The sequence below is a fragment of the Bombus terrestris genome, chromosome 5 (assembly GCF_910591885.1).
Source record: "Bombus terrestris chromosome 5, iyBomTerr1.2, whole genome shotgun sequence".
NCBI classification, from domain to species: Eukaryota; Metazoa; Arthropoda; class Insecta; order Hymenoptera; family Apidae; genus Bombus; species Bombus terrestris.
In genome coordinates, this window is record NC_063273.1 from 1,164,105 (window position 1) to 1,187,719 (window position 23,615).

General features: G+C 32.0%; 8 protein-coding genes across 17 annotated transcripts; 4 read left to right on the plus strand and 4 right to left on the minus strand.

Moving 5' to 3' along the window:
• The first annotated feature begins 28 nt into the window (after positions 1 to 28).
• Positions 29 to 1,083, plus strand: LOC125385180 (ribonuclease P/MRP protein subunit POP5-like). The gene is made up of 4 exons (XM_048406182.1): positions 29 to 257; positions 441 to 586; positions 688 to 857; positions 945 to 1,083. The coding sequence occupies exons 1-4, from the start codon at positions 238 to 240 to the stop codon at positions 1,059 to 1,061; spliced, it is 453 nt and encodes a 150-aa protein (XP_048262139.1). The 5' UTR covers positions 29 to 237; the 3' UTR covers positions 1,062 to 1,083.
• Positions 1,084 to 1,124: 41 nt separating this feature from the next.
• On the minus strand, positions 1,125 to 5,874 carry LOC125385164 (regulator of microtubule dynamics protein 1-like). 3 transcript variants are annotated; one of them, XR_007224187.1, is made up of 8 exons: positions 5,729 to 5,874; positions 5,030 to 5,386; positions 4,836 to 4,947; positions 4,522 to 4,759; positions 4,194 to 4,451; positions 3,886 to 4,134; positions 2,868 to 3,758; positions 1,125 to 2,772 (listed from the first exon to the last, which is right to left on the minus strand). XR_007224187.1 is itself a non-coding variant. In XM_048406157.1 (8 exons), exons 6-8 carry the CDS (start codon positions 4,332 to 4,334, stop codon positions 3,411 to 3,413), a joined length of 738 nt encoding a protein of 245 aa, XP_048262114.1. In that variant the 5' UTR covers positions 4,335 to 4,451; positions 4,522 to 4,759; positions 4,836 to 4,947; positions 5,030 to 5,178; positions 5,244 to 5,386; positions 5,729 to 5,874; the 3' UTR covers positions 1,125 to 3,410. The 3 variants fall into 3 exon arrangements, 2 of the variants coding, with proteins under 2 accessions (XP_048262114.1, XP_048262113.1); XM_048406157.1 differs by having other exon boundaries at positions 1,125 to 3,758; positions 5,030 to 5,178; positions 5,244 to 5,386; XM_048406156.1 differs by lacking the exon at positions 5,729 to 5,874 and adding an exon at positions 5,630 to 5,720 and having other exon boundaries at positions 1,125 to 3,758.
• Positions 5,875 to 5,931: 57 nt separating this feature from the next.
• On the plus strand, positions 5,932 to 6,986 carry LOC125385181 (ribonuclease P/MRP protein subunit POP5-like). The gene is made up of 4 exons (XM_048406183.1): positions 5,932 to 6,160; positions 6,344 to 6,489; positions 6,591 to 6,760; positions 6,848 to 6,986. Exons 1-4 carry the CDS (start codon positions 6,141 to 6,143, stop codon positions 6,962 to 6,964), a joined length of 453 nt encoding a protein of 150 aa, XP_048262140.1. The 5' UTR covers positions 5,932 to 6,140; the 3' UTR covers positions 6,965 to 6,986.
• A 41-nt stretch (positions 6,987 to 7,027) lies between these two features.
• On the minus strand, positions 7,028 to 11,777 carry LOC125385156 (regulator of microtubule dynamics protein 1-like). Of its 3 annotated transcripts, XR_007224176.1 has the most exons (8): positions 11,632 to 11,777; positions 10,933 to 11,289; positions 10,739 to 10,850; positions 10,425 to 10,662; positions 10,097 to 10,354; positions 9,789 to 10,037; positions 8,771 to 9,661; positions 7,028 to 8,675 (listed from the first exon to the last, which is right to left on the minus strand). XR_007224176.1 is itself a non-coding variant. In XM_048406130.1 (7 exons), the coding sequence occupies exons 5-7, from the start codon at positions 10,235 to 10,237 to the stop codon at positions 9,314 to 9,316; spliced, it is 738 nt and encodes a 245-aa protein (XP_048262087.1). In that variant the 5' UTR covers positions 10,238 to 10,354; positions 10,425 to 10,662; positions 10,739 to 10,850; positions 10,933 to 11,289; positions 11,632 to 11,777; the 3' UTR covers positions 7,028 to 9,313. The 3 variants fall into 3 exon arrangements, 2 of the variants coding, with proteins under 2 accessions (XP_048262087.1, XP_048262088.1); XM_048406130.1 differs by having other exon boundaries at positions 7,028 to 9,661; XM_048406131.1 differs by lacking the exon at positions 11,632 to 11,777 and adding an exon at positions 11,533 to 11,620 and having other exon boundaries at positions 7,028 to 9,661.
• A 57-nt stretch (positions 11,778 to 11,834) lies between these two features.
• Positions 11,835 to 12,889, plus strand: LOC125385182 (ribonuclease P/MRP protein subunit POP5-like). The gene is made up of 4 exons (XM_048406184.1): positions 11,835 to 12,063; positions 12,247 to 12,392; positions 12,494 to 12,663; positions 12,751 to 12,889. The coding sequence occupies exons 1-4, from the start codon at positions 12,044 to 12,046 to the stop codon at positions 12,865 to 12,867; spliced, it is 453 nt and encodes a 150-aa protein (XP_048262141.1). The 5' UTR covers positions 11,835 to 12,043; the 3' UTR covers positions 12,868 to 12,889.
• A 1,505-nt stretch (positions 12,890 to 14,394) lies between these two features.
• LOC125385159 (regulator of microtubule dynamics protein 1-like) lies at positions 14,395 to 17,723 on the minus strand. Of its 4 annotated transcripts, none has more exons than XR_007224180.1 (8): positions 17,535 to 17,723; positions 16,836 to 17,192; positions 16,642 to 16,753; positions 16,328 to 16,565; positions 16,000 to 16,257; positions 15,692 to 15,940; positions 14,674 to 15,564; positions 14,395 to 14,578 (listed from the first exon to the last, which is right to left on the minus strand). XR_007224180.1 is itself a non-coding variant. In XM_048406140.1 (8 exons), the coding sequence occupies exons 6-8, from the start codon at positions 16,138 to 16,140 to the stop codon at positions 15,217 to 15,219; spliced, it is 738 nt and encodes a 245-aa protein (XP_048262097.1). In that variant the 5' UTR covers positions 16,141 to 16,257; positions 16,328 to 16,565; positions 16,642 to 16,753; positions 16,836 to 16,984; positions 17,050 to 17,192; positions 17,535 to 17,723; the 3' UTR covers positions 14,395 to 15,216. The 4 variants fall into 4 exon arrangements, 3 of the variants coding, with proteins under 3 accessions (XP_048262097.1, XP_048262096.1, XP_048262095.1); XM_048406140.1 differs by having other exon boundaries at positions 14,395 to 15,564; positions 16,836 to 16,984; positions 17,050 to 17,192; XM_048406139.1 differs by lacking the exon at positions 17,535 to 17,723 and adding an exon at positions 17,436 to 17,525 and having other exon boundaries at positions 14,395 to 15,564.
• Positions 17,724 to 17,810: 87 nt separating this feature from the next.
• On the plus strand, positions 17,811 to 18,792 carry LOC125385175 (ribonuclease P/MRP protein subunit POP5-like). The gene is made up of 4 exons (XM_048406176.1): positions 17,811 to 17,966; positions 18,150 to 18,295; positions 18,397 to 18,566; positions 18,654 to 18,792. Exons 1-4 carry the CDS (start codon positions 17,947 to 17,949, stop codon positions 18,768 to 18,770), a joined length of 453 nt encoding a protein of 150 aa, XP_048262133.1. The 5' UTR covers positions 17,811 to 17,946; the 3' UTR covers positions 18,771 to 18,792.
• Positions 18,793 to 18,833: 41 nt separating this feature from the next.
• Positions 18,834 to 23,583, minus strand: LOC125385168 (regulator of microtubule dynamics protein 1-like). 3 transcript variants are annotated; one of them, XR_007224191.1, is made up of 8 exons: positions 23,438 to 23,583; positions 22,739 to 23,095; positions 22,545 to 22,656; positions 22,231 to 22,468; positions 21,903 to 22,160; positions 21,595 to 21,843; positions 20,577 to 21,467; positions 18,834 to 20,481 (listed from the first exon to the last, which is right to left on the minus strand). XR_007224191.1 is itself a non-coding variant. In XM_048406166.1 (8 exons), the coding sequence occupies exons 6-8, from the start codon at positions 22,041 to 22,043 to the stop codon at positions 21,120 to 21,122; spliced, it is 738 nt and encodes a 245-aa protein (XP_048262123.1). In that variant the 5' UTR covers positions 22,044 to 22,160; positions 22,231 to 22,468; positions 22,545 to 22,656; positions 22,739 to 22,887; positions 22,953 to 23,095; positions 23,438 to 23,583; the 3' UTR covers positions 18,834 to 21,119. The 3 variants fall into 3 exon arrangements, 2 of the variants coding, with proteins under 2 accessions (XP_048262123.1, XP_048262122.1); XM_048406166.1 differs by having other exon boundaries at positions 18,834 to 21,467; positions 22,739 to 22,887; positions 22,953 to 23,095; XM_048406165.1 differs by lacking the exon at positions 23,438 to 23,583 and adding an exon at positions 23,339 to 23,429 and having other exon boundaries at positions 18,834 to 21,467.
• Positions 23,584 to 23,615: the final 32 nt, after the last annotated feature.

Below are 23,615 nucleotides of genomic sequence, written 5' to 3' on the forward strand. Positions count from 1 at the left end.
CAACTGTGTTTGACAGTGACCTAGCATTACCTTATCTATCGAATAATCAAGTGCAGTGCACGTGGATGCAGCGCCGTTTCGTATGTTATAATTTTGTGAAAACGTGCAATGTATCAGTATTTTGTTGTTAAATGGCGTAAATTTATTAATTGTTCATATTCTTACTATGGAATCTCTTGCTAAGTGTTGTTTTCTGGAGCAATTGATGCTTTAGTGTATTGCATATAACCTAAAACCATGGTTCGCTTTAAAAACAGGTAATAAAATATTCTACATTTGTTTATTTATTTTGATAATTCAGTAATAGAATTTCTATGTTTTTTTATTATAAACTATTATTATGTCTATTTATTTATTATATATTTTTATTAAATACTTTATTACAATCTATGTTTTCACGAATGTGCAATTTGTGTAATTAATTCTACATATATTCGTAGATACATAATATTTGAAATAACTGTTGGTGATAAATCTAACAAGCCTTTACAATTAAAAACTATGATTTTGCATAATGCTATTCAACAAAAAGTACAACAGTTGTATGGTGATTTTGGAGTTGCAGCGATAAAAGCTGGTTTTAGCGGTAATATAAAATCTTTGCATTGAAATTGGTATAAGTTGAAAGCGGAAGATTGAATTTGGAATATATATGTGATATACGATTTTATAAAATTTTCTTTCTAGCAAAGTATTGCAATATACATACAAAAATTGCATTAGTGAAAACCGGACATGGCCCCCACAAATTTTTACTAAAGGCTATCCCAATCATAAATGACATAGCAGGACGTTTAGTATCAGTAAAAATACTTTACGTGGGTGCAACATTGAAACATTGTTTCCTCTTTATCAAAGTAAGTAAAATTGTTAAATCATACAGAATCAGAATTAAAAAATACGTGCTCCAAAATTGAGTCGACGAATTGAAACTTGTTTTTTAGAGATATCAACAACAAAAGCTGGAAAAAGTATGGGGTACTCTTAAAACCGAAACAGAAAGGAAAAATATGGAGAACGCTTTAATGACGCTAACTCCAGCCATGAAAGACTGTACATGAAATAAACTTTCGTAAAGTAAAAGTATTTGTATTTGTAAATAGGTGTACAAATTGAACATGGAATAATTTCTTGAATATCTTTAATTCTCGTGCATACATAATATATACTAGCGCGGTTAAATAGTATAATTAGTTTCCTATTATAATCGATTTCAAGCGAAGCAAGATAAAATGCGAAAGGTGAATGGCCAATTGTCGAACGTTTAATAAGGGATAGCTTTGAGAAATTCGAAGAGCTTGAGTTACCCGTTTTGAAACGATATAAAAGAAACCGAACGAATCGATTTCATAATATTAATTATACGCGAATAATTAAGATACACGCTGAAAATTGAAATAATACACGTTGAAAATAATAATACGGTTGAAATAAAAAGCAATAAAAATATCTTAAGCGATAGAAAAGGATAAAGATCTAGTTTATTTTATATTAAAATTCATTGTTAAAAGATTTAAATAATTAACGAATCCGAGAGCATCGGAAATTAAAATTCAATTTTCGATACTCGCATTGATCAATTACTGCCGTTATTTTCTACAACTTAATTCTATAAGCACAACTTGTATTAATGTACGTTCCTAATAAATAACGAATAATATCGTCTTTATATCTACCGACAATGAATCGTTCTTTCAAGCAAATGGAAAACGGGAACTATTAACGCTTTTGAATTATGCAGCTACCCCTTGTCCTCTCCCTGAACTTGCCTAGGAGTTTACGACTCATTGACTCATCGTTACCCTCCGCCAAATACCAATAACAAGAAGCTGTCCCTTGATCATAAAATATATTCGAAGCCAAACGATATTTACGATATAATCTTCGGAATAGCTCAACCGACAACTATTACCGAACAAATAATTCTCTGCTGTACTTACTATATACTTAATACGACGACTGTGTAATTAATGCATAAGAAATAATAAAGCGATGGTAGATGTATCTATCGTTCAATGTTTCAGTATATAATTCTGTATAAAGTATATCATTCGTTCGAATATATTTAAGCGATATACGTACTTCGAATAACTCATAATTATAATATTGGCGAACTCCTACGAATGTAAACATAGAACATAAACTACCGCCCGAGACGATTGTTGCTCTAATAGCCCAGTGGTGATAACCATGTAACCCATATAGAGGTGACACATAAATTATTATTTATTAAAGAGCGTAAATTTAAAAAAAAAGCAATGTATTCGCTTCCTACTCGACGACTAATAATAAATTACAATCGCATTTTGCTCCAACTCTATCGTGATCGTTTATCCTCGGAAGCATTCTCGGACTTTGGTAATTGAGGATTAAGAAAGAAATTTCGACTACCTGAATACGCGCGCACCAATCCGTCTATCCCTTAAACAAATTAACAGCTGTGTAGGTTTTACCTGCCTGCTAACTAGGGGGTCTCATAAAATTCTTAATCTACAAACAAGTATGGTGGTGGTAACAGACTCTGTCGACTGTATAAGCTCGGCAACTAGCTCGGAAATTCATTCCCAATTCGAACATCGAACAGAACGTTTGAAAGTTCTGAGAGAGCTTTAATTTTGCAATTTTTAAAATTCTACATTTCTGGAAGTACTTCGAGTTCGAAAGTTCTTCACGTTCGAGAATCCTTCGCATTTGGAAACATCCTTATACATCTTCGTCACACTTGGAGCAGTAAGTATTTTATTTCCTTCAAATCGTTTCTTCCACCGATTTCTTAAACAATTTGTGAATTTTATTTTTCCAGATTGTGCCTTATAACAAAACGATGGAGCAGTGCCGACTTGGATATAACCATTTGCATGTCATACCATCACCTCCGGAAGACCAACTACCACCGGATTACGTTGTAGTAAAATATAGTTGCCCGTGTGGTGAATTCCGTACACAATTTGCCCTGCATCTTCTCCTTTTATGCCATTTGATGGGAACACAAGGAATGAACATGGGCGGTCCTGAAGCACGTCAATATCTCCGGATGCTCTCCAATTTGCAACAAGAAGCACTTGACGCCATTCGCAACGAGATGAATGAAGTTGAAGTCTCTCCTGACCGATAAATTAATTCGACTTAGAAATTAATTATTTAACTTATTTTCTTACATATTATTAAAGATTGTATAAAATATTTAATATGAAACATTTTATAAAATATACATGTTTATAGTAGTTTGAAATCTTCAAATAGTGATTAATATCTTAGATGTTATGTATAAAAAGCTCATCGCACATATGTACTATTGCACTTTATAGTAAATAAATTTTATACTTCTATTGAAAAGATTGACTCTAAATTTACTTTATCCCTTCAATTCCAATTTATCATATAATAGATTATAATTTCTGTCGAGTTTGTTAAAATTTCTTTAACAACTTTTGTGCTTCCTGTTTAGCATCTCGATCATCTTCGTTCTTTGCAGGATATTCAAGGGCCATTTTTAAATATTTCATAGCTAGCTCTTTTTGATTTAATTTTAAGTAGGTTTTGCCCAACATTAATAAATTTTGACTGTAGAAATTGGGATCAATTTCCTCTGCGGTTTCAAAGTATTTTAGAGCTTCCTCGAATGATGAAGATGGTGGTTCTCCGAATATTACAGATGCAATTTTTCTTTGATACCATGTTAAATCGGCAACTTGATAGCACCAAGTACCAAGCATGTACATAAGTGTCGGTTCTTTTGGATTTAGTTCCATTGCTCTCTGCGATATTAAACATATTCGATCAATTGCTTGACATTGTGTCAGGGAACGAAATATTTAGAAGTATAATATATATATATATATTATATACTACATATATATATTAATATATTATCATGAAATATACCAGCATATGTTTCTTAATATTATATGACTCTTTTATTTGTGCTTTTACTCCTTCATAAAGAGTCTTAGAATTAAGAAGAATCGATGCCCATTTGTGTGCAGCCCAATTATCCTCTTTTATTTCAAGTGCCTTGAGTATTAAATCATAAGCTTCGAAAATTAATTTCTTTCCATCTACTTCGCTCACAATTTTAGACAATTTATACATTGCTCTACACAAACGCCATATAATTTCAATATCACCGCTATCCTAGAAAAATGTTCAGTTTTGTTATCTACATTTATAAGTGATATACATAATGTAATTACTTTATAATTTATTAGAAGGTCATGTATTTCCTGGTATTGTTCTTGCTCGTATAATGCATCGGCTTTTGCTATTAGAACTTCTTTTGTAGTTATGATTGTTTCATTATCACCCTTCTTTTTTGTAAGACCCCAAATACCCATAGCAGTGAACGACGATATGGTGCATAATTTTGTTGTTAACGTGTACTGATTGCTGCTCTAATAACGAAAACTAATTGAATAATTTTTGCGCTATAGTTCCACAAAGAGCATAGAGATCTGAAATCGGATTAGAAAGTTGTAAATAGAATATTCGTGTGTTTGTACTGGCATACAATAATATTGCTACCTTGATTCAGAATCTGTAGCTTTCCAGGTTAAGAAATCAGGCAGATCAAATAGCAGTGCTGCGCGGTTCCAAGATGAAGGTAGATTATTTTTGAGCCACAACATTTTGGGTGTTTGCATCTCTAACGATACTTTCCCACCTACATACTGAAGCATCTCGTGATTCTGTTCATTTATAAAATCAGCTTCTTTCTGTGCTCTATGGTCCATCCATAATATAACATTCTGTTTATCTTCACCTGTAATAAAAATTCCATTGGTAAACAAACATTTCGTGCAATTGAAAGAAGAATTGCAATTCATTTGTTAATTTACCTGTTGGACTAACTGTGACTGGTGATCCTGTTTTGTCAATTGCTACCAATGAACAAGTAGCAGCAAAGCCAATACCCCGTACATATTCTGCAGAGATATCAGCTACAACTGACTACAAACAATAATAAATAAATTATGTATAGATATTTGAATTTATTATAAACAATATAGATTAATTCAGCTGAAGTTAGTACCTTTACTACATGGCAAACTGCACTCCAAATATTATCAGATGATTGTTCATAAAAATTAGGAGCGGGGTGGAAAATTTCAAGTGGGCATGTCGTCATTTTCAGTATCTTTCCTGTGGAAGACACTAGAGCAGCTCGAGCACTTCCTGTTCCTACATCAACACCCACATAGTAATCCATGTCTATATTCCTTGGAACCAGCACCTAAATTTTGTACCTTTCACTAAGAGAATCCAACTGAATGCTCTACTTCAGCTAGAATCATTATGAGTTGCAAATAAGAGTACATAACCATTATCAGTGAAGCTTTAGCGTAATCACAGGCATATTTTTTAATCTCACATGACCCTGAAATAACTCCTGCAATAATAAGAAATAGTGAAGCAGTAGCAATATAAATAATAACTTATTACTATATGCTTCTCTCTTCTAGTTTATTCTAGATTAAATGCGAAGAACGAAAAGCGATTTATCAAAAAAGTTATTTTTCATTAAATAAGCAATATAGAATTAAATTGCAAAAATATAGGGCAAAATGTATATACTGTATTGAAAAGTTAGATCTAAAAAAATAATATTGTAAACGGTATACAATAATATTACGTAAATACGATGACATAGTACGCGGAAACTCGTATATGGAAACATGTGTGCATAAAAAATTCTACGTGTATTATCTTGTTTAATTGTACTACTTCGTACCATAGTCTATATTTTTCAAACATTTCATGTAGAGTTCCATTAAAGTCTCCGATAATTAATTAAAGGAGAAAATGTTATTCATTCAAAAGATAACAATGAATTCGAAATAAAGAACGAAAGATTACATTATTAGAAAAAATTATTAGAAATATGGCACACATTGAACGCACGTGTGCAACTGTGTTTGACAGTGACCTAGCATTACCTTATCTATCGAATAATCAAGTGCAGTGCACGTGGATGCAGCGCCGTTTCGTATGTTATAATTTTGTGAAAACGTGCAATGTATCAGTATTTTGTTGTTAAATGGCGTAAATTTATTAATTGTTCATATTCTTACTATGGAATCTCTTGCTAAGTGTTGTTTTCTGGAGCAATTGATGCTTTAGTGTATTGCATATAACCTAAAACCATGGTTCGCTTTAAAAACAGGTAATAAAATATTCTACATTTGTTTATTTATTTTGATAATTCAGTAATAGAATTTCTATGTTTTTTTATTATAAACTATTATTATGTCTATTTATTTATTATATATTTTTATTAAATACTTTATTACAATCTATGTTTTCACGAATGTGCAATTTGTGTAATTAATTCTACATATATTCGTAGATACATAATATTTGAAATAACTGTTGGTGATAAATCTAACAAGCCTTTACAATTAAAAACTATGATTTTGCATAATGCTATTCAACAAAAAGTACAACAGTTGTATGGTGATTTTGGAGTTGCAGCGATAAAAGCTGGTTTTAGCGGTAATATAAAATCTTTGCATTGAAATTGGTATAAGTTGAAAGCGGAAGATTGAATTTGGAATATATATGTGATATACGATTTTATAAAATTTTCTTTCTAGCAAAGTATTGCAATATACATACAAAAATTGCATTAGTGAAAACCGGACATGGCCCCCACAAATTTTTACTAAAGGCTATCCCAATCATAAATGACATAGCAGGACGTTTAGTATCAGTAAAAATACTTTACGTGGGTGCAACATTGAAACATTGTTTCCTCTTTATCAAAGTAAGTAAAATTGTTAAATCATACAGAATCAGAATTAAAAAATACGTGCTCCAAAATTGAGTCGACGAATTGAAACTTGTTTTTTAGAGATATCAACAACAAAAGCTGGAAAAAGTATGGGGTACTCTTAAAACCGAAACAGAAAGGAAAAATATGGAGAACGCTTTAATGACGCTAACTCCAGCCATGAAAGACTGTACATGAAATAAACTTTCGTAAAGTAAAAGTATTTGTATTTGTAAATAGGTGTACAAATTGAACATGGAATAATTTCTTGAATATCTTTAATTCTCGTGCATACATAATATATACTAGCGCGGTTAAATAGTATAATTAGTTTCCTATTATAATCGATTTCAAGCGAAGCAAGATAAAATGCGAAAGGTGAATGGCCAATTGTCGAACGTTTAATAAGGGATAGCTTTGAGAAATTCGAAGAGCTTGAGTTACCCGTTTTGAAACGATATAAAAGAAACCGAACGAATCGATTTCATAATATTAATTATACGCGAATAATTAAGATACACGCTGAAAATTGAAATAATACACGTTGAAAATAATAATACGGTTGAAATAAAAAGCAATAAAAATATCTTAAGCGATAGAAAAGGATAAAGATCTAGTTTATTTTATATTAAAATTCATTGTTAAAAGATTTAAATAATTAACGAATCCGAGAGCATCGGAAATTAAAATTCAATTTTCGATACTCGCATTGATCAATTACTGCCGTTATTTTCTACAACTTAATTCTATAAGCACAACTTGTATTAATGTACGTTCCTAATAAATAACGAATAATATCGTCTTTATATCTACCGACAATGAATCGTTCTTTCAAGCAAATGGAAAACGGGAACTATTAACGCTTTTGAATTATGCAGCTACCCCTTGTCCTCTCCCTGAACTTGCCTAGGAGTTTACGACTCATTGACTCATCGTTACCCTCCGCCAAATACCAATAACAAGAAGCTGTCCCTTGATCATAAAATATATTCGAAGCCAAACGATATTTACGATATAATCTTCGGAATAGCTCAACCGACAACTATTACCGAACAAATAATTCTCTGCTGTACTTACTATATACTTAATACGACGACTGTGTAATTAATGCATAAGAAATAATAAAGCGATGGTAGATGTATCTATCGTTCAATGTTTCAGTATATAATTCTGTATAAAGTATATCATTCGTTCGAATATATTTAAGCGATATACGTACTTCGAATAACTCATAATTATAATATTGGCGAACTCCTACGAATGTAAACATAGAACATAAACTACCGCCCGAGACGATTGTTGCTCTAATAGCCCAGTGGTGATAACCATGTAACCCATATAGAGGTGACACATAAATTATTATTTATTAAAGAGCGTAAATTTAAAAAAAAAGCAATGTATTCGCTTCCTACTCGACGACTAATAATAAATTACAATCGCATTTTGCTCCAACTCTATCGTGATCGTTTATCCTCGGAAGCATTCTCGGACTTTGGTAATTGAGGATTAAGAAAGAAATTTCGACTACCTGAATACGCGCGCACCAATCCGTCTATCCCTTAAACAAATTAACAGCTGTGTAGGTTTTACCTGCCTGCTAACTAGGGGGTCTCATAAAATTCTTAATCTACAAACAAGTATGGTGGTGGTAACAGACTCTGTCGACTGTATAAGCTCGGCAACTAGCTCGGAAATTCATTCCCAATTCGAACATCGAACAGAACGTTTGAAAGTTCTGAGAGAGCTTTAATTTTGCAATTTTTAAAATTCTACATTTCTGGAAGTACTTCGAGTTCGAAAGTTCTTCACGTTCGAGAATCCTTCGCATTTGGAAACATCCTTATACATCTTCGTCACACTTGGAGCAGTAAGTATTTTATTTCCTTCAAATCGTTTCTTCCACCGATTTCTTAAACAATTTGTGAATTTTATTTTTCCAGATTGTGCCTTATAACAAAACGATGGAGCAGTGCCGACTTGGATATAACCATTTGCATGTCATACCATCACCTCCGGAAGACCAACTACCACCGGATTACGTTGTAGTAAAATATAGTTGCCCGTGTGGTGAATTCCGTACACAATTTGCCCTGCATCTTCTCCTTTTATGCCATTTGATGGGAACACAAGGAATGAACATGGGCGGTCCTGAAGCACGTCAATATCTCCGGATGCTCTCCAATTTGCAACAAGAAGCACTTGACGCCATTCGCAACGAGATGAATGAAGTTGAAGTCTCTCCTGACCGATAAATTAATTCGACTTAGAAATTAATTATTTAACTTATTTTCTTACATATTATTAAAGATTGTATAAAATATTTAATATGAAACATTTTATAAAATATACATGTTTATAGTAGTTTGAAATCTTCAAATAGTGATTAATATCTTAGATGTTATGTATAAAAAGCTCATCGCACATATGTACTATTGCACTTTATAGTAAATAAATTTTATACTTCTATTGAAAAGATTGACTCTAAATTTACTTTATCCCTTCAATTCCAATTTATCATATAATAGATTATAATTTCTGTCGAGTTTGTTAAAATTTCTTTAACAACTTTTGTGCTTCCTGTTTAGCATCTCGATCATCTTCGTTCTTTGCAGGATATTCAAGGGCCATTTTTAAATATTTCATAGCTAGCTCTTTTTGATTTAATTTTAAGTAGGTTTTGCCCAACATTAATAAATTTTGACTGTAGAAATTGGGATCAATTTCCTCTGCGGTTTCAAAGTATTTTAGAGCTTCCTCGAATGATGAAGATGGTGGTTCTCCGAATATTACAGATGCAATTTTTCTTTGATACCATGTTAAATCGGCAACTTGATAGCACCAAGTACCAAGCATGTACATAAGTGTCGGTTCTTTTGGATTTAGTTCCATTGCTCTCTGCGATATTAAACATATTCGATCAATTGCTTGACATTGTGTCAGGGAACGAAATATTTAGAAGTATAATATATATATATATATTATATACTACATATATATATTAATATATTATCATGAAATATACCAGCATATGTTTCTTAATATTATATGACTCTTTTATTTGTGCTTTTACTCCTTCATAAAGAGTCTTAGAATTAAGAAGAATCGATGCCCATTTGTGTGCAGCCCAATTATCCTCTTTTATTTCAAGTGCCTTGAGTATTAAATCATAAGCTTCGAAAATTAATTTCTTTCCATCTACTTCGCTCACAATTTTAGACAATTTATACATTGCTCTACACAAACGCCATATAATTTCAATATCACCGCTATCCTAGAAAAATGTTCAGTTTTGTTATCTACATTTATAAGTGATATACATAATGTAATTACTTTATAATTTATTAGAAGGTCATGTATTTCCTGGTATTGTTCTTGCTCGTATAATGCATCGGCTTTTGCTATTAGAACTTCTTTTGTAGTTATGATTGTTTCATTATCACCCTTCTTTTTTGTAAGACCCCAAATACCCATAGCAGTGAACGACGATATGGTGCATAATTTTGTTGTTAACGTGTACTGATTGCTGCTCTAATAACGAAAACTAATTGAATAATTTTTGCGCTATAGTTCCACAAAGAGCATAGAGATCTGAAATCGGATTAGAAAGTTGTAAATAGAATATTCGTGTGTTTGTACTGGCATACAATAATATTGCTACCTTGATTCAGAATCTGTAGCTTTCCAGGTTAAGAAATCAGGCAGATCAAATAGCAGTGCTGCGCGGTTCCAAGATGAAGGTAGATTATTTTTGAGCCACAACATTTTGGGTGTTTGCATCTCTAACGATACTTTCCCACCTACATACTGAAGCATCTCGTGATTCTGTTCATTTATAAAATCAGCTTCTTTCTGTGCTCTATGGTCCATCCATAATATAACATTCTGTTTATCTTCACCTGTAATAAAAATTCCATTGGTAAACAAACATTTCGTGCAATTGAAAGAAGAATTGCAATTCATTTGTTAATTTACCTGTTGGACTAACTGTGACTGGTGATCCTGTTTTGTCAATTGCTACCAATGAACAAGTAGCAGCAAAGCCAATACCCCGTACATATTCTGCAGAGATATCAGCTACAACTGACTACAAACAATAATAAATAAATTATGTATAGATATTTGAATTTATTATAAACAATATAGATTAATTCAGCTGAAGTTAGTACCTTTACTACATGGCAAACTGCACTCCAAATATTATCAGATGATTGTTCATAAAAATTAGGAGCGGGGTGGAAAATTTCAAGTGGGCATGTCGTCATTTTCAGTATCTTTCCTGTGGAAGACACTAGAGCAGCTCGAGCACTTCCTGTTCCTACATCAACACCCACATAGTAATCCATGTCTATATTCCTTGGAACCAGCACCTAAATTTTGTACCTTTCACTAAGAGAATCCAACTGAATGCTCTACTTCAGGTAGAATCATTATGAGTTGCAAATAAGAGTACATAACCATTATCAGTGAAGCTTTAGCGTAATCACAGGCATATTTTTTAATCTCACATGACCCTGAAATAACTCCTGCAATAATAAGAAATAGTGAAGCAGTAGCAATATAAATAATAACTTATTACTATATGCTTCTCTCTTCTAGTTTATTCTAGATTAAATGCGAAGAACGAAAAGCGATTTATCAAAAAAGTTATTTTTCATTAAATAAGCAATATAGAATTAAATTGCAAAAATATAGGGCAAAATGTATATACTGTATTGAAAAGTTAGATCTAAAAAAATAATATTGTAAACGGTATACAATAATATTACGTAAATACGATGACATAGTACGCGGAAACTCGTATATGGAAACATGTGTGCATAAAAAATTCTACGTGTATTATCTTGTTTAATTGTACTACTTCGTACCATAGTCTATATTTTTCAAACATTTCATGTAGAGTTCCATTAAAGTCTCCGATAATTAATTAAAGGAGAAAATGTTATTCATTCAAAAGATAACAATGAATTCGAAATAAAGAACGAAAGATTACATTATTAGAAAAAATTATTAGAAATATGGCACACATTGAACGCACGTGTGCAACTGTGTTTGACAGTGACCTAGCATTACCTTATCTATCGAATAATCAAGTGCAGTGCACGTGGATGCAGCGCCGTTTCGTATGTTATAATTTTGTGAAAACGTGCAATGTATCAGTATTTTGTTGTTAAATGGCGTAAATTTATTAATTGTTCATATTCTTACTATGGAATCTCTTGCTAAGTGTTGTTTTCTGGAGCAATTGATGCTTTAGTGTATTGCATATAACCTAAAACCATGGTTCGCTTTAAAAACAGGTAATAAAATATTCTACATTTGTTTATTTATTTTGATAATTCAGTAATAGAATTTCTATGTTTTTTTATTATAAACTATTATTATGTCTATTTATTTATTATATATTTTTATTAAATACTTTATTACAATCTATGTTTTCACGAATGTGCAATTTGTGTAATTAATTCTACATATATTCGTAGATACATAATATTTGAAATAACTGTTGGTGATAAATCTAACAAGCCTTTACAATTAAAAACTATGATTTTGCATAATGCTATTCAACAAAAAGTACAACAGTTGTATGGTGATTTTGGAGTTGCAGCGATAAAAGCTGGTTTTAGCGGTAATATAAAATCTTTGCATTGAAATTGGTATAAGTTGAAAGCGGAAGATTGAATTTGGAATATATATGTGATATACGATTTTATAAAATTTTCTTTCTAGCAAAGTATTGCAATATACATACAAAAATTGCATTAGTGAAAACCGGACATGGCCCCCACAAATTTTTACTAAAGGCTATCCCAATCATAAATGACATAGCAGGACGTTTAGTATCAGTAAAAATACTTTACGTGGGTGCAACATTGAAACATTGTTTCCTCTTTATCAAAGTAAGTAAAATTGTTAAATCATACAGAATCAGAATTAAAAAATACGTGCTCCAAAATTGAGTCGACGAATTGAAACTTGTTTTTTAGAGATATCAACAACAAAAGCTGGAAAAAGTATGGGGTACTCTTAAAACCGAAACAGAAAGGAAAAATATGGAGAACGCTTTAATGACGCTAACTCCAGCCATGAAAGACTGTACATGAAATAAACTTTCGTAAAGTAAAAGTATTTGTATTTGTAAATAGGTGTACAAATTGAACATGGAATAATTTCTTGAATATCTTTAATTCTCGTGCATACATAATATATACTAGCGCGGTTAAATAGTATAATTAGTTTCCTATTATAATCGATTTCAAGCGAAGCAAGATAAAATGCGACAGGTGAATGGCCAATTGTCGAACGTTTAATAAGGGATAGCTTTGAGAAATTCGAAGAGCTTGAGTTACCCGTTTTGAAACGATATAAAAGAAACCGAACGAATCGATTTCATAATATTAATTATACGCGAATAATTAAGATACACGCTGAAAATTGAAATAATACACGTTGAAAATAATAATACGGTTGAAATAAAAAGCAATAAAAATATCTTAAGCGATAGAAAAGGATAAAGATCTAGTTTATTTTATATTAAAATTCATTGTTAAAAGATTTAAATAATTAACGAATCCGAGAGCATCGGAAATTAAAATTCAATTTTCGATACTCGCATTGATCAATTACTGCCGTTATTTTCTACAACTTAATTCTATAAGCACAACTTGTATTAATGTACGTTCCTAATAAATAACGAATAATATCGTCTTTATATCTACCGACAATGAATCGTTCTTTCAAGCAAATGGAAAACGGGAACTATTAACGCTTTTGAATTATGCAGCTACCCCTTGTCCTCTCCCTGAACTTGCCTAGGAGTTTACGACTCATTGACTCATCGTTACCCTCCGCCAAATACCAATAACAAGAAGCTGTCCCTTGATCATAAAATATATTCGAAGCCAAACGATATTTACGATATAATCTTCGGAATAGCTCAACCGACAACTATTACCGAACAAATAATTCTCTGCTGTACTTACTATATACTTAATACGACGACTGTGTAATTAATGCATAAGAAATAATAAAGCGATGGTAGATGTATCTATCGTTCAATGTTTCAGTATATAATTCTGTATAAAGTATATCATTCGTTCGAATATATTTAAGCGATATACGTACTTCGAATAACTCATAATTATAATATTGGCGAACTCCTACGAATGTAAACATAGAACATAAACTACCGCCCGAGACGATTGTTGCTCTAATAGCCCAGTGGTGATAACCATGTAACCCATATAGAGGTGACACATAAATTATTATTTATTAAAGAGCGTAAATTTAAAAAAAAAGCAATGTATTCGCTTCCTACTCGACGACTAATAATAAATTACAATCGCATTTTGCTCCAACTCTATCGTGATCGTTTATCCTCGGAAGCATTCTCGGACTTTGGTAATTGAGGATTAAGAAAGAAATTTCGACTACCTGAATACGCGCGCACCAATCCGTCTATCCCTTAAACAAATTAACAGCTGTGTAGGTTTTACCTGCCTGCTAACTAGGGGGTCTCATAAAATTCTTAATCTACAAACAAGTATGGTGGTGGTAACAGACTCTGTCGACTGTATAAGCTCGGCAACTAGCTCGGAAATTCATTCCCAATTCGAACATCGAACAGAACGTTTGAAAGTTCTGAGAGAGCTTTAATTTTGCAATTTTTAAAATTCTACATTTCTGGAAGTACTTCGAGTTCGAAAGTTCTTCACGTTCGAGAATCCTTCGCATTTGGAAACATCCTTATACATCTTCGTCACACTTGGAGCAGTAAGTATTTTATTTCCTTCAAATCGTTTCTTCCACCGATTTCTTAAACAATTTGTGAATTTTATTTTTCCAGATTGTGCCTTATAACAAAACGATGGAGCAGTGCCGACTTGGATATAACCATTTGCATGTCATACCATCACCTCCGGAAGACCAACTACCACCGGATTACGTTGTAGTAAAATATAGTTGCCCGTGTGGTGAATTCCGTACACAATTTGCCCTGCATCTTCTCCTTTTATGCCATTTGATGGGAACACAAGGAATGAACATGGGCGGTCCTGAAGCACGTCAATATCTCCGGATGCTCTCCAATTTGCAACAAGAAGCACTTGACGCCATTCGCAACGAGATGAATGAAGTTGAAGTCTCTCCTGACCGATAAATTAATTCGACTTAGAAATTAATTATTTAACTTATTTTCTTACATATTATTAAAGATTGTATAAAATATTTAATATGAAACATTTTATAAAATATACATGTTTATAGTAGTTTGAAATCTTCAAATAGTGATTAATATCTTAGATGTTATGTATAAAAAGCTCATCGCACATATGTACTATTGCACTTTATAGTAAATAAATTTTATACTTCTACTGAAAAGATTGACTCTAAATTTACTTTATCCCTTCAATTCCAATTTATCATATAATAGATTATAATTTCTGTCGAGTTTGTTAAAATTTCTTTAACAACTTTTGTGCTTCCTGTTTAGCATCTCGATCATCTTCGTTCTTTGCAGGATATTCAAGGGCCATTTTTAAATATTTCATAGCTAGCTCTTTTTGATTTAATTTTAAGTAGGTTTTGCCCAACATTAATAAATTTTGACTGTAGAAATTGGGATCAATTTCCTCTGCGGTTTCAAAGTATTTTAGAGCTTCCTCGAATGATGAAGATGGTGGTTCTCCGAATATTACAGATGCAATTTTTCTTTGATACCATGTTAAATCGGCAACTTGATAGCACCAAGTACCAAGCATGTACATAAGTGTCGGTTCTTTTGGATTTAGTTCCATTGCTCTCTGCGATATTAAACATATTCGATCAATTGCTTGACATTGTGTCAGGGAACGAAATATTTAGAAGTATAATATATATATATATATTATATACTACATATATATATTAATATATTATCATGAAATATACCAGCATATGTTTCTTAATATTATATGACTCTTTTATTTGTGCTTTTACTCCTTCATAAAGAGTCTTAGAATTAAGAAGAATCGATGCCCATTTGTGTGCAGCCCAATTATCCTCTTTTATTTCAAGTGCCTTGAGTATTAAATCATAAGCTTCGAAAATTAATTTCTTTCCATCTACTTCGCTCACAATTTTAGACAATTTATACATTGCTCTACACAAACGCCATATAATTTCAATATCACCGCTATCCTAGAAAAATGTTCAGTTTTGTTATCTACATTTATAAGTGATATACATAATGTAATTACTTTATAATTTATTAGAAGGTCATGTATTTCCTGGTATTGTTCTTGCTCGTATAATGCATCGGCTTTTGCTATTAGAACTTCTTTTGTAGTTATGATTGTTTCATTATCACCCTTCTTTTTTGTAAGACCCCAAATACCCATAGCAGTGAACGACGATATGGTACATAATTTTGTTGTTAACGTGTACTGATTGCTGCTCTAATAACGAAAACTAATTGAATAATTTTTGCGCTATAGTTCCACAAAGAGCATAGAGATCTGAAATCGGATTAGAAAGTTGTAAATAGAATATTCGTGTGTTTGTACTGGCATACAATAATATTGCTACCTTGATTCAGAATCTGTAGCTTTCCAGGTTAAGAAATCAGGCAGATCAAATAGCAGTGCTGCGCGGTTCCAAGATGAAGGTAGATTATTTTTGAGCCACAACATTTTGGGTGTTTGCATCTCTAACGATACTTTCCCACCTACATACTGAAGCATCTCGTGATTCTGTTCATTTATAAAATCAGCTTCTTTCTGTGCTCTATGGTCCATCCATAATATAACATTCTGTTTATCTTCACCTGTAATAAAAATTCCATTGGTAAACAAACATTTCGTGCAATTGAAAGAAGAATTGCAATTCATTTGTTAATTTACCTGTTGGACTAACTGTGACTGGTGATCCTGTTTTGTCAATTGCTACCAATGAACAAGTAGCAGCAAAGCCAATACCCCGTACATATTCTGCAGAGATATCAGCTACAACTGACTACAAACAATAATAAATAAATTATGTATAGATATTTGAATTTATTATAAACAATATAGATTAATTCAGCTGAAGTTAGTACCTTTACTACATGGCAAACTGCACTCCAAATATTATCAGATGATTGTTCATAAAAATTAGGAGCGGGGTGGAAAATTTCAAGTGGGCATGTCGTCATTTTCAGTATCTTTCCTGTGGAAGACACTAGAGCAGCTCGAGCACTTCCTGTTCCTACATCAACACCCACATAGTAATCCATGTCTATATTCCTTGGAACCAGCACCTAAATTTTGTACCTTTCACTAAGAGAATCCAACTGAATGCTCTACTTCAGCTAGAATCATTATGAGTTGCAAATAAGAGTACATAACCATTATCAGTGAAGCTTTAGCGTAATCACAGGCATATTTTTTAATCTCACATGACCCTGAAATAACTCCTGCAATAATAAGAAATAGTGAAGCAGTAGCAATATAAATAATAACTTATTACTATATGCTTCTCTCTTCTAGTTTATTCTAGATTAAATGCGAAGAACGAAAAGCGATTTATCAAAAAAGTTATTTTTCATTAAATAAGCAATATAGAATTAAATTGCAAAAATATAGGGCAAAATGTATATACTGTATTGAAAAGTTAGATCTAAAAAAATAATATTGTAAACGGTATACAATAATATTACGTAAATACGATGACATAGTACGCGGAAACTCGTATATGGAAACATGTGTGCATAAAAAATTCTACGTGTATTATCTTGTTTAATTGTACTACTTCGTACCATAGTCTATATTTTTCAAACATTTCATGTAGAGTTCCATTAAAGTCTCCGATAATTAATTAAAGGAGAAAATGTTATTCATTCAAAAGATAACAATGAATTCGAAATAAAGAACGAAAGATTACATTATTAGAAAAAATTATTAGAAATATGGCACACATTGAACGCACGTGTGCAACTGTGTTTGACAGTGACCTAGCATTACCTTATCTATCGAATAATCAAGTGCAGTGCACGTGGATGCAGCGCCGTTTCGTATGTTATAATTTTGTGAAAACGTGCAATGTATCAGTATTTTGTTATTAAATGGCGTAAATTTATTAATTGTTCATATTCTTACTATGGAATCTCTTGCTAAGTGTTGTTTTCTGGAGCAATTGATGCTTTAGTGTATTGCATATAACCTAAAACCATGGTTCGCTTTAAAAACAGGTAATAAAATATTCTACATTTGTTTATTTATTTTGATAATTCAGTAATAGAATTTCTATGTTTTTTTATTATAAACTATTATTATGTCTATTTATTTATTATATATTTTTATTAAATACTTTATTACAATCTATGTTTTCACGAATGTGCAATTTGTGTAATTAATTCTACATATATTCGTAGATACATAATATTTGAAATAACTGTTGGTGATAAATCTAACAAGCCTTTACAATTAAAAACTATGATTTTGCATAATGCTATTCAACAAAAAGTACAACAGTTGTATGGTGATTTTGGAGTTGCAGCGATAAAAGCTGGTTTTAGCGGTAATATAAAATCTTTGCATTGAAATTGGTATAAGTTGAAAGCGGAAGATTGAATTTGGAATATATATGTGATATACGATTTTATAAAATTTTCTTTCTAGCAAAGTATTGCAATATACATACAAAAATTGCATTAGTGAAAACCAGACATGGCCCCCACAAATTTTTACTAAAGGCTATCCCAATCATAAATGACATAGCAGGACGTTTAGTATCAGTAAAAATACTTTACGTGGGTGCAACATTGAAACATTGTTTCCTCTTTATCAAAGTAAGTAAAATTGTTAAATCATACAGAATCAGAATTAAAAAATACGTGCTCCAAAATTGAGTCGACGAATTGAAACTTGTTTTTTAGAGATATCAACAACAAAAGCTGGAAAAAGTATGGGGTACTCTTAAAACCGAAACAGAAAGGAAAAATATGGAGAACGCTTTAATGACGCTAACTCCAGCCATGAAAGACTGTACATGAAATAAACTTTCGTAAAGTAAAAGTATTTGTATTTGTAAATAGGTGTACAAATTGAACATGGAATAATTTCTTGAATATCTTTAATTCTCGTGCATACATAATATATACTAGCGCGGTTAAATAGTATAATTAGTTTCCTATTATAATCGATTTCAAGCGAAGCAAGATAAAATGCGAAAGGTGAATGGCCAATTGTCGAACGTTTAATAAGGGATAGCTTTGAGAAATTCGAAGAGCTTGAGTTACCCGTTTTGAAACGATATAAAAGAAACCGAACGAATCGATTTCATAATATTAATTATACGCGAATAATTAAGATACACGCTGAAAATTGAAATAATACACGTTGAAAATAATAATACGGTTGAAATAAAAAGCAATAAAAATATCTTAAGCGATAGAAAAGGATAAAGATCTAGTTTATTTTATATTAAAATTCATTGTTAAAAGATTTAAATAATTAACGAATCCGAGAGCATCGGAAATTAAAATTCAATTTTCGATACTCGCATTGATCAATTACTGCCGTTATTTTCTACAACTTAATTCTATAAGCACAACTTGTATTAATGTACGTTCCTAATAAATAACGAATAATATCGTCTTTATATCTACCGACAATGAATCGTTCTTTCAAGCAAATGGAAAACGGGAACTATTAACGCTTTTGAATTATGCAGCTACCCCTTGTCCTCTCCCTGAACTTGCCTAGGAGTTTACGACTCATTGACTCATCGTTACCCTCCGCCAAATACCAATAACAAGAAGCTGTCCCTTGATCATAAAATATATTCGAAGCCAAACGATATTTACGATATAATCTTCGGAATAGCTCAACCGACAACTATTACCGAACAAATAATTCTCTGCTGTACTTACTATATACTTAATACGACGACTGTGTAATTAATGCATAAGAAATAATAAAGCGATGGTAGATGTATCTATCGTTCAATGTTTCAGTATATAATTCTGTATAAAGTATATCATTCGTTCGAATATATTTAAGCGATATACGTACTTCGAATAACTCATAATTATAATATTGGCGAACTCCTACGAATGTAAACATAGAACATAAACTACCGCCCGAGACGATTGTTGCTCTAATAGCCCAGTGGTGATAACCATGTAACCCATATAGAGGTGACACATAAATTATTATTTATTAAAGAGCGTAAATTTAAAAAAAAAGCAATGTATTCGCTTCCTACTCGACGACTAATAATAAATTACAATCGCATTTTGCTCCAACTCTATCGTGATCGTTTATCCTCGGAAGCATTCTCGGACTTTGGTAATTGAGGATTAAGAAAGAAATTTCGAATACCTGAATACGCGCGCACCAATCCGTCTATCCCTTAAACAAATTAACAGCTGTGTAGGTTTTACCTGCCTGCTAACTAGGGGGTCTCATAAAATTCTTAATCTACAAACAAGTATGGTGGTGTTAACAGACTCTGTCGACTATATAAGCTCGGCAACTAGCTCGGAAATTCATTCCCAATTCGAACATCGAACAGAACGTTTGAAAGTTCTGAGAGAGCTTTAATTTTGCAATTTTTAAAATTCTACATTTCTGGAAGTACTTCGAGTTCGAAAGTTCTTCACGTTCGAGAATCCTTCCCATTTGGAAACATCCTTATACATCTTCGTCACACTTGGAGCAGTAAGTATTTTATTTCCTTCAAATCGTTTCTTCCACCGATTTCTTAAACAATTTGTGAATTTTATTTTTCCAGATTGTGCCTTATAACAAAACGATGGAGCAGTGCCGACTTGGATATAACCATTTGCATGTCGTACCATCACCTCCGGAAGACCAACTACCACCGGATTACGTTGTAGTAAACTATAGTTGCCCGTGTGGTGAATTCCGTACACAATTTGCCCTGCATCTTCTCCTTTTATGCCATTTGATGGGAACACAAGGAATGAACATGGGCGGTCCTGAAGCACGTCAATATCTCCGGATGCTCTCCAATTTGCAACAAAAAGCACTTGACGCCATTCGCAACGAGATGAATGAAGTTGAAGACTCTCCTGACCGATAAATTAATTCGACTTAGAAATTAATTATTTAACTTACTTTCTTACATATTATTAAAGATTGTATAAAATATTTAATATGAAACATTTTATAAAATATACATGTTTATAGTAGTTTGAAATCTTCAAATAGTGATTAATATCTTGGATGTTATGTATAAAAAGCTCATCGCACATATGTACTATTGCACTTTATAGTAAATAAATTTTATACTTCTACTGAAAAGATTGACTCTAAATTTACTTTATCCCTTCAATTCCAATTTATCATATAATAGATTATAATTTCTGTCGAGTTTGTTAAAATTTCTTTAACAACTTTTGTGCTTCCTGTTTAGCATCTCGATCATCTTCGTTCTTTGCAGGATATTCAAGGGCCATTTTTAAATATTTCATAGCTAGCTCTTTTTGATTTAATTTTAAGTAGGTTTTGCCCAACATTAATAAATTTTGACTGTAGAAATTGGGATCAATTTCCTCTGCGGTTTCAAAGTATTTTAGAGCTTCCTCGAATGATGAAGATGGTGGTTCTCCGAATATTACAGATGCAATTTTTCTTTGATACCATGTTAAATCGGCAACTTGATAGCACCAAGTACCAAGCATGTACATAAGTGTCGGTTCTTTTGGATTTAGTTCCATTGCTCTCTGCGATATTAAACATATTCGATCAATTGCTTGACATTGTGTCAGGGAACGAAATATTTAGAAGTATAATATATATATATATATTATATACTACATATATATATTAATATATTATCATGAAATATACCAGCATATGTTTCTTAATATTATATGACTCTTTTATTTGTGCTTTTACTCCTTCATAAAGAGTCTTAGAATTAAGAAGAATCGATGCCCATTTGTGTGCAGCCCAATTATCCTCTTTTATTTCAAGTGCCTTGAGTATTAAATCATAAGCTTCGAAAATTAATTTCTTTCCATCTACTTCGCTCACAATTTTAGACAATTTATACATTGCTCTACACAAACGCCATATAATTTCAATATCACCGCTATCCTAGAAAAATGTTCAGTTTTGTTATCTACATTTATAAGTGATATACATAATGTAATTACTTTATAATTTATTAGAAGGTCATGTATTTCCTGGTATTGTTCTTGCTCGTATAATGCATCGGCTTTTGCTATTAGAACTTCTTTTGTAGTTATGATTGTTTCATTATCACCCTTCTTTTTTGTAAGACCCCAAATACCCATAGCAGTGAACGACGATATGGTGCATAATTTTGTTGTTAACGTGTACTGATTGCTGCTCTAATAACGAAAACTAATTGAATAATTTTTGCGCTATAGTTCCACAAAGAGCATAGAGATCTGAAATCGGATTAGAAAGTTGTAAATAGAATATTCGTGTGTTTGTACTGGCATACAATAATATTGCTACCTTGATTCAGAATCTGTAGCTTTCCAGGTTAAGAAATCAGGCAGATCAAATAGCAGTGCTGCGCGGTTCCAAGATGAAGGTAGATTATTTTTGAGCCACAACATTTTGGGTGTTTGCATCTCTAACGATACTTTCCCACCTACATACTGAAGCATCTCGTGATTCTGTTCATTTATAAAATCAGCTTCTTTCTGTGCTCTATGGTCCATCCATAATATAACATTCTGTTTATCTTCACCTGTAATAAAAATTCCATTGGTAAACAAACATTTCGTGCAATTGAAAGAAGAATTGCAATTCATTTGTTAATTTACCTGTTGGACTAACTGTGACTGGTGATCCTGTTTTGTCAATTGCTACCAATGAACAAGTAGCAGCAAAGCCAATACCCCGTACATATTCTGCAGAGATATCAGCTACAACTGACTACAAACAATAATAAATAAATTATGTATAGATATTTGAATTTATTATAAACAATATAGATTAATTCAGCTGAAGTTAGTACCTTTACTACATGGCAAACTGCACTCCAAATATTATCAGATGATTGTTCATAAAAATTAGGAGCGGGGTGGAAAATTTCAAGTGGGCATGTCGTCATTTTCAGTATCTTTCCTGTGGAAGACACTAGAGCAGCTCGAGCACTTCCTGTTCCTACATCAACACCCACATAGTAATCCATGTCTATATTCCTTGGAACCAGCACCTAAATTTTGTACCTTTCACTAAGAGAATCCAACTGAATGCTCTACTTCAGCTAGAATCATTATGAGTTGCAAATAAGAGTACATAACCATTATCAGTGAAGCTTTAGCGTAATCACAGGCATATTTTTTAATCTCACATGACCCTGAAATAACTCCTGCAATAATAAGAAATAGTGAAGCAGTAGCAATATAAATAATAACTTATTACTATATGCTTCTCTCTTCTAGTTTATTCTAGATTAAATGCGAAGAACGAAAAGCGATTTATCAAAAAAGTTATTTTTCATTAAATAAGCAATATAGAATTAAATTGCAAAAATATAGGGCAAAATGTATATACTGTATTGAAAAGTTAGATCTAAAAAAATAATATTGTAAACGGTATACAATAATATTACGTAAATACGATGACATAGTACGCGGAAACTCGTATATGGAAACATGTGTGCATAAAAAATTCTACGTGTATTATCTTGTTTAATTGTACTACTTCGTACCATAGTCTATATTTTTCAAACATTTCATGTAGAGTTCCATTAAAGTCTCCGATAATTAATTAAAGGAGAAAATGTTATTCATTCAAAAGATAACAATGAATTCGAAATAAAGAACGAAAGATTACATTATTAGAAAAAATTATTAGAAATATGGCACACATTGAACGCACGTGTGCAA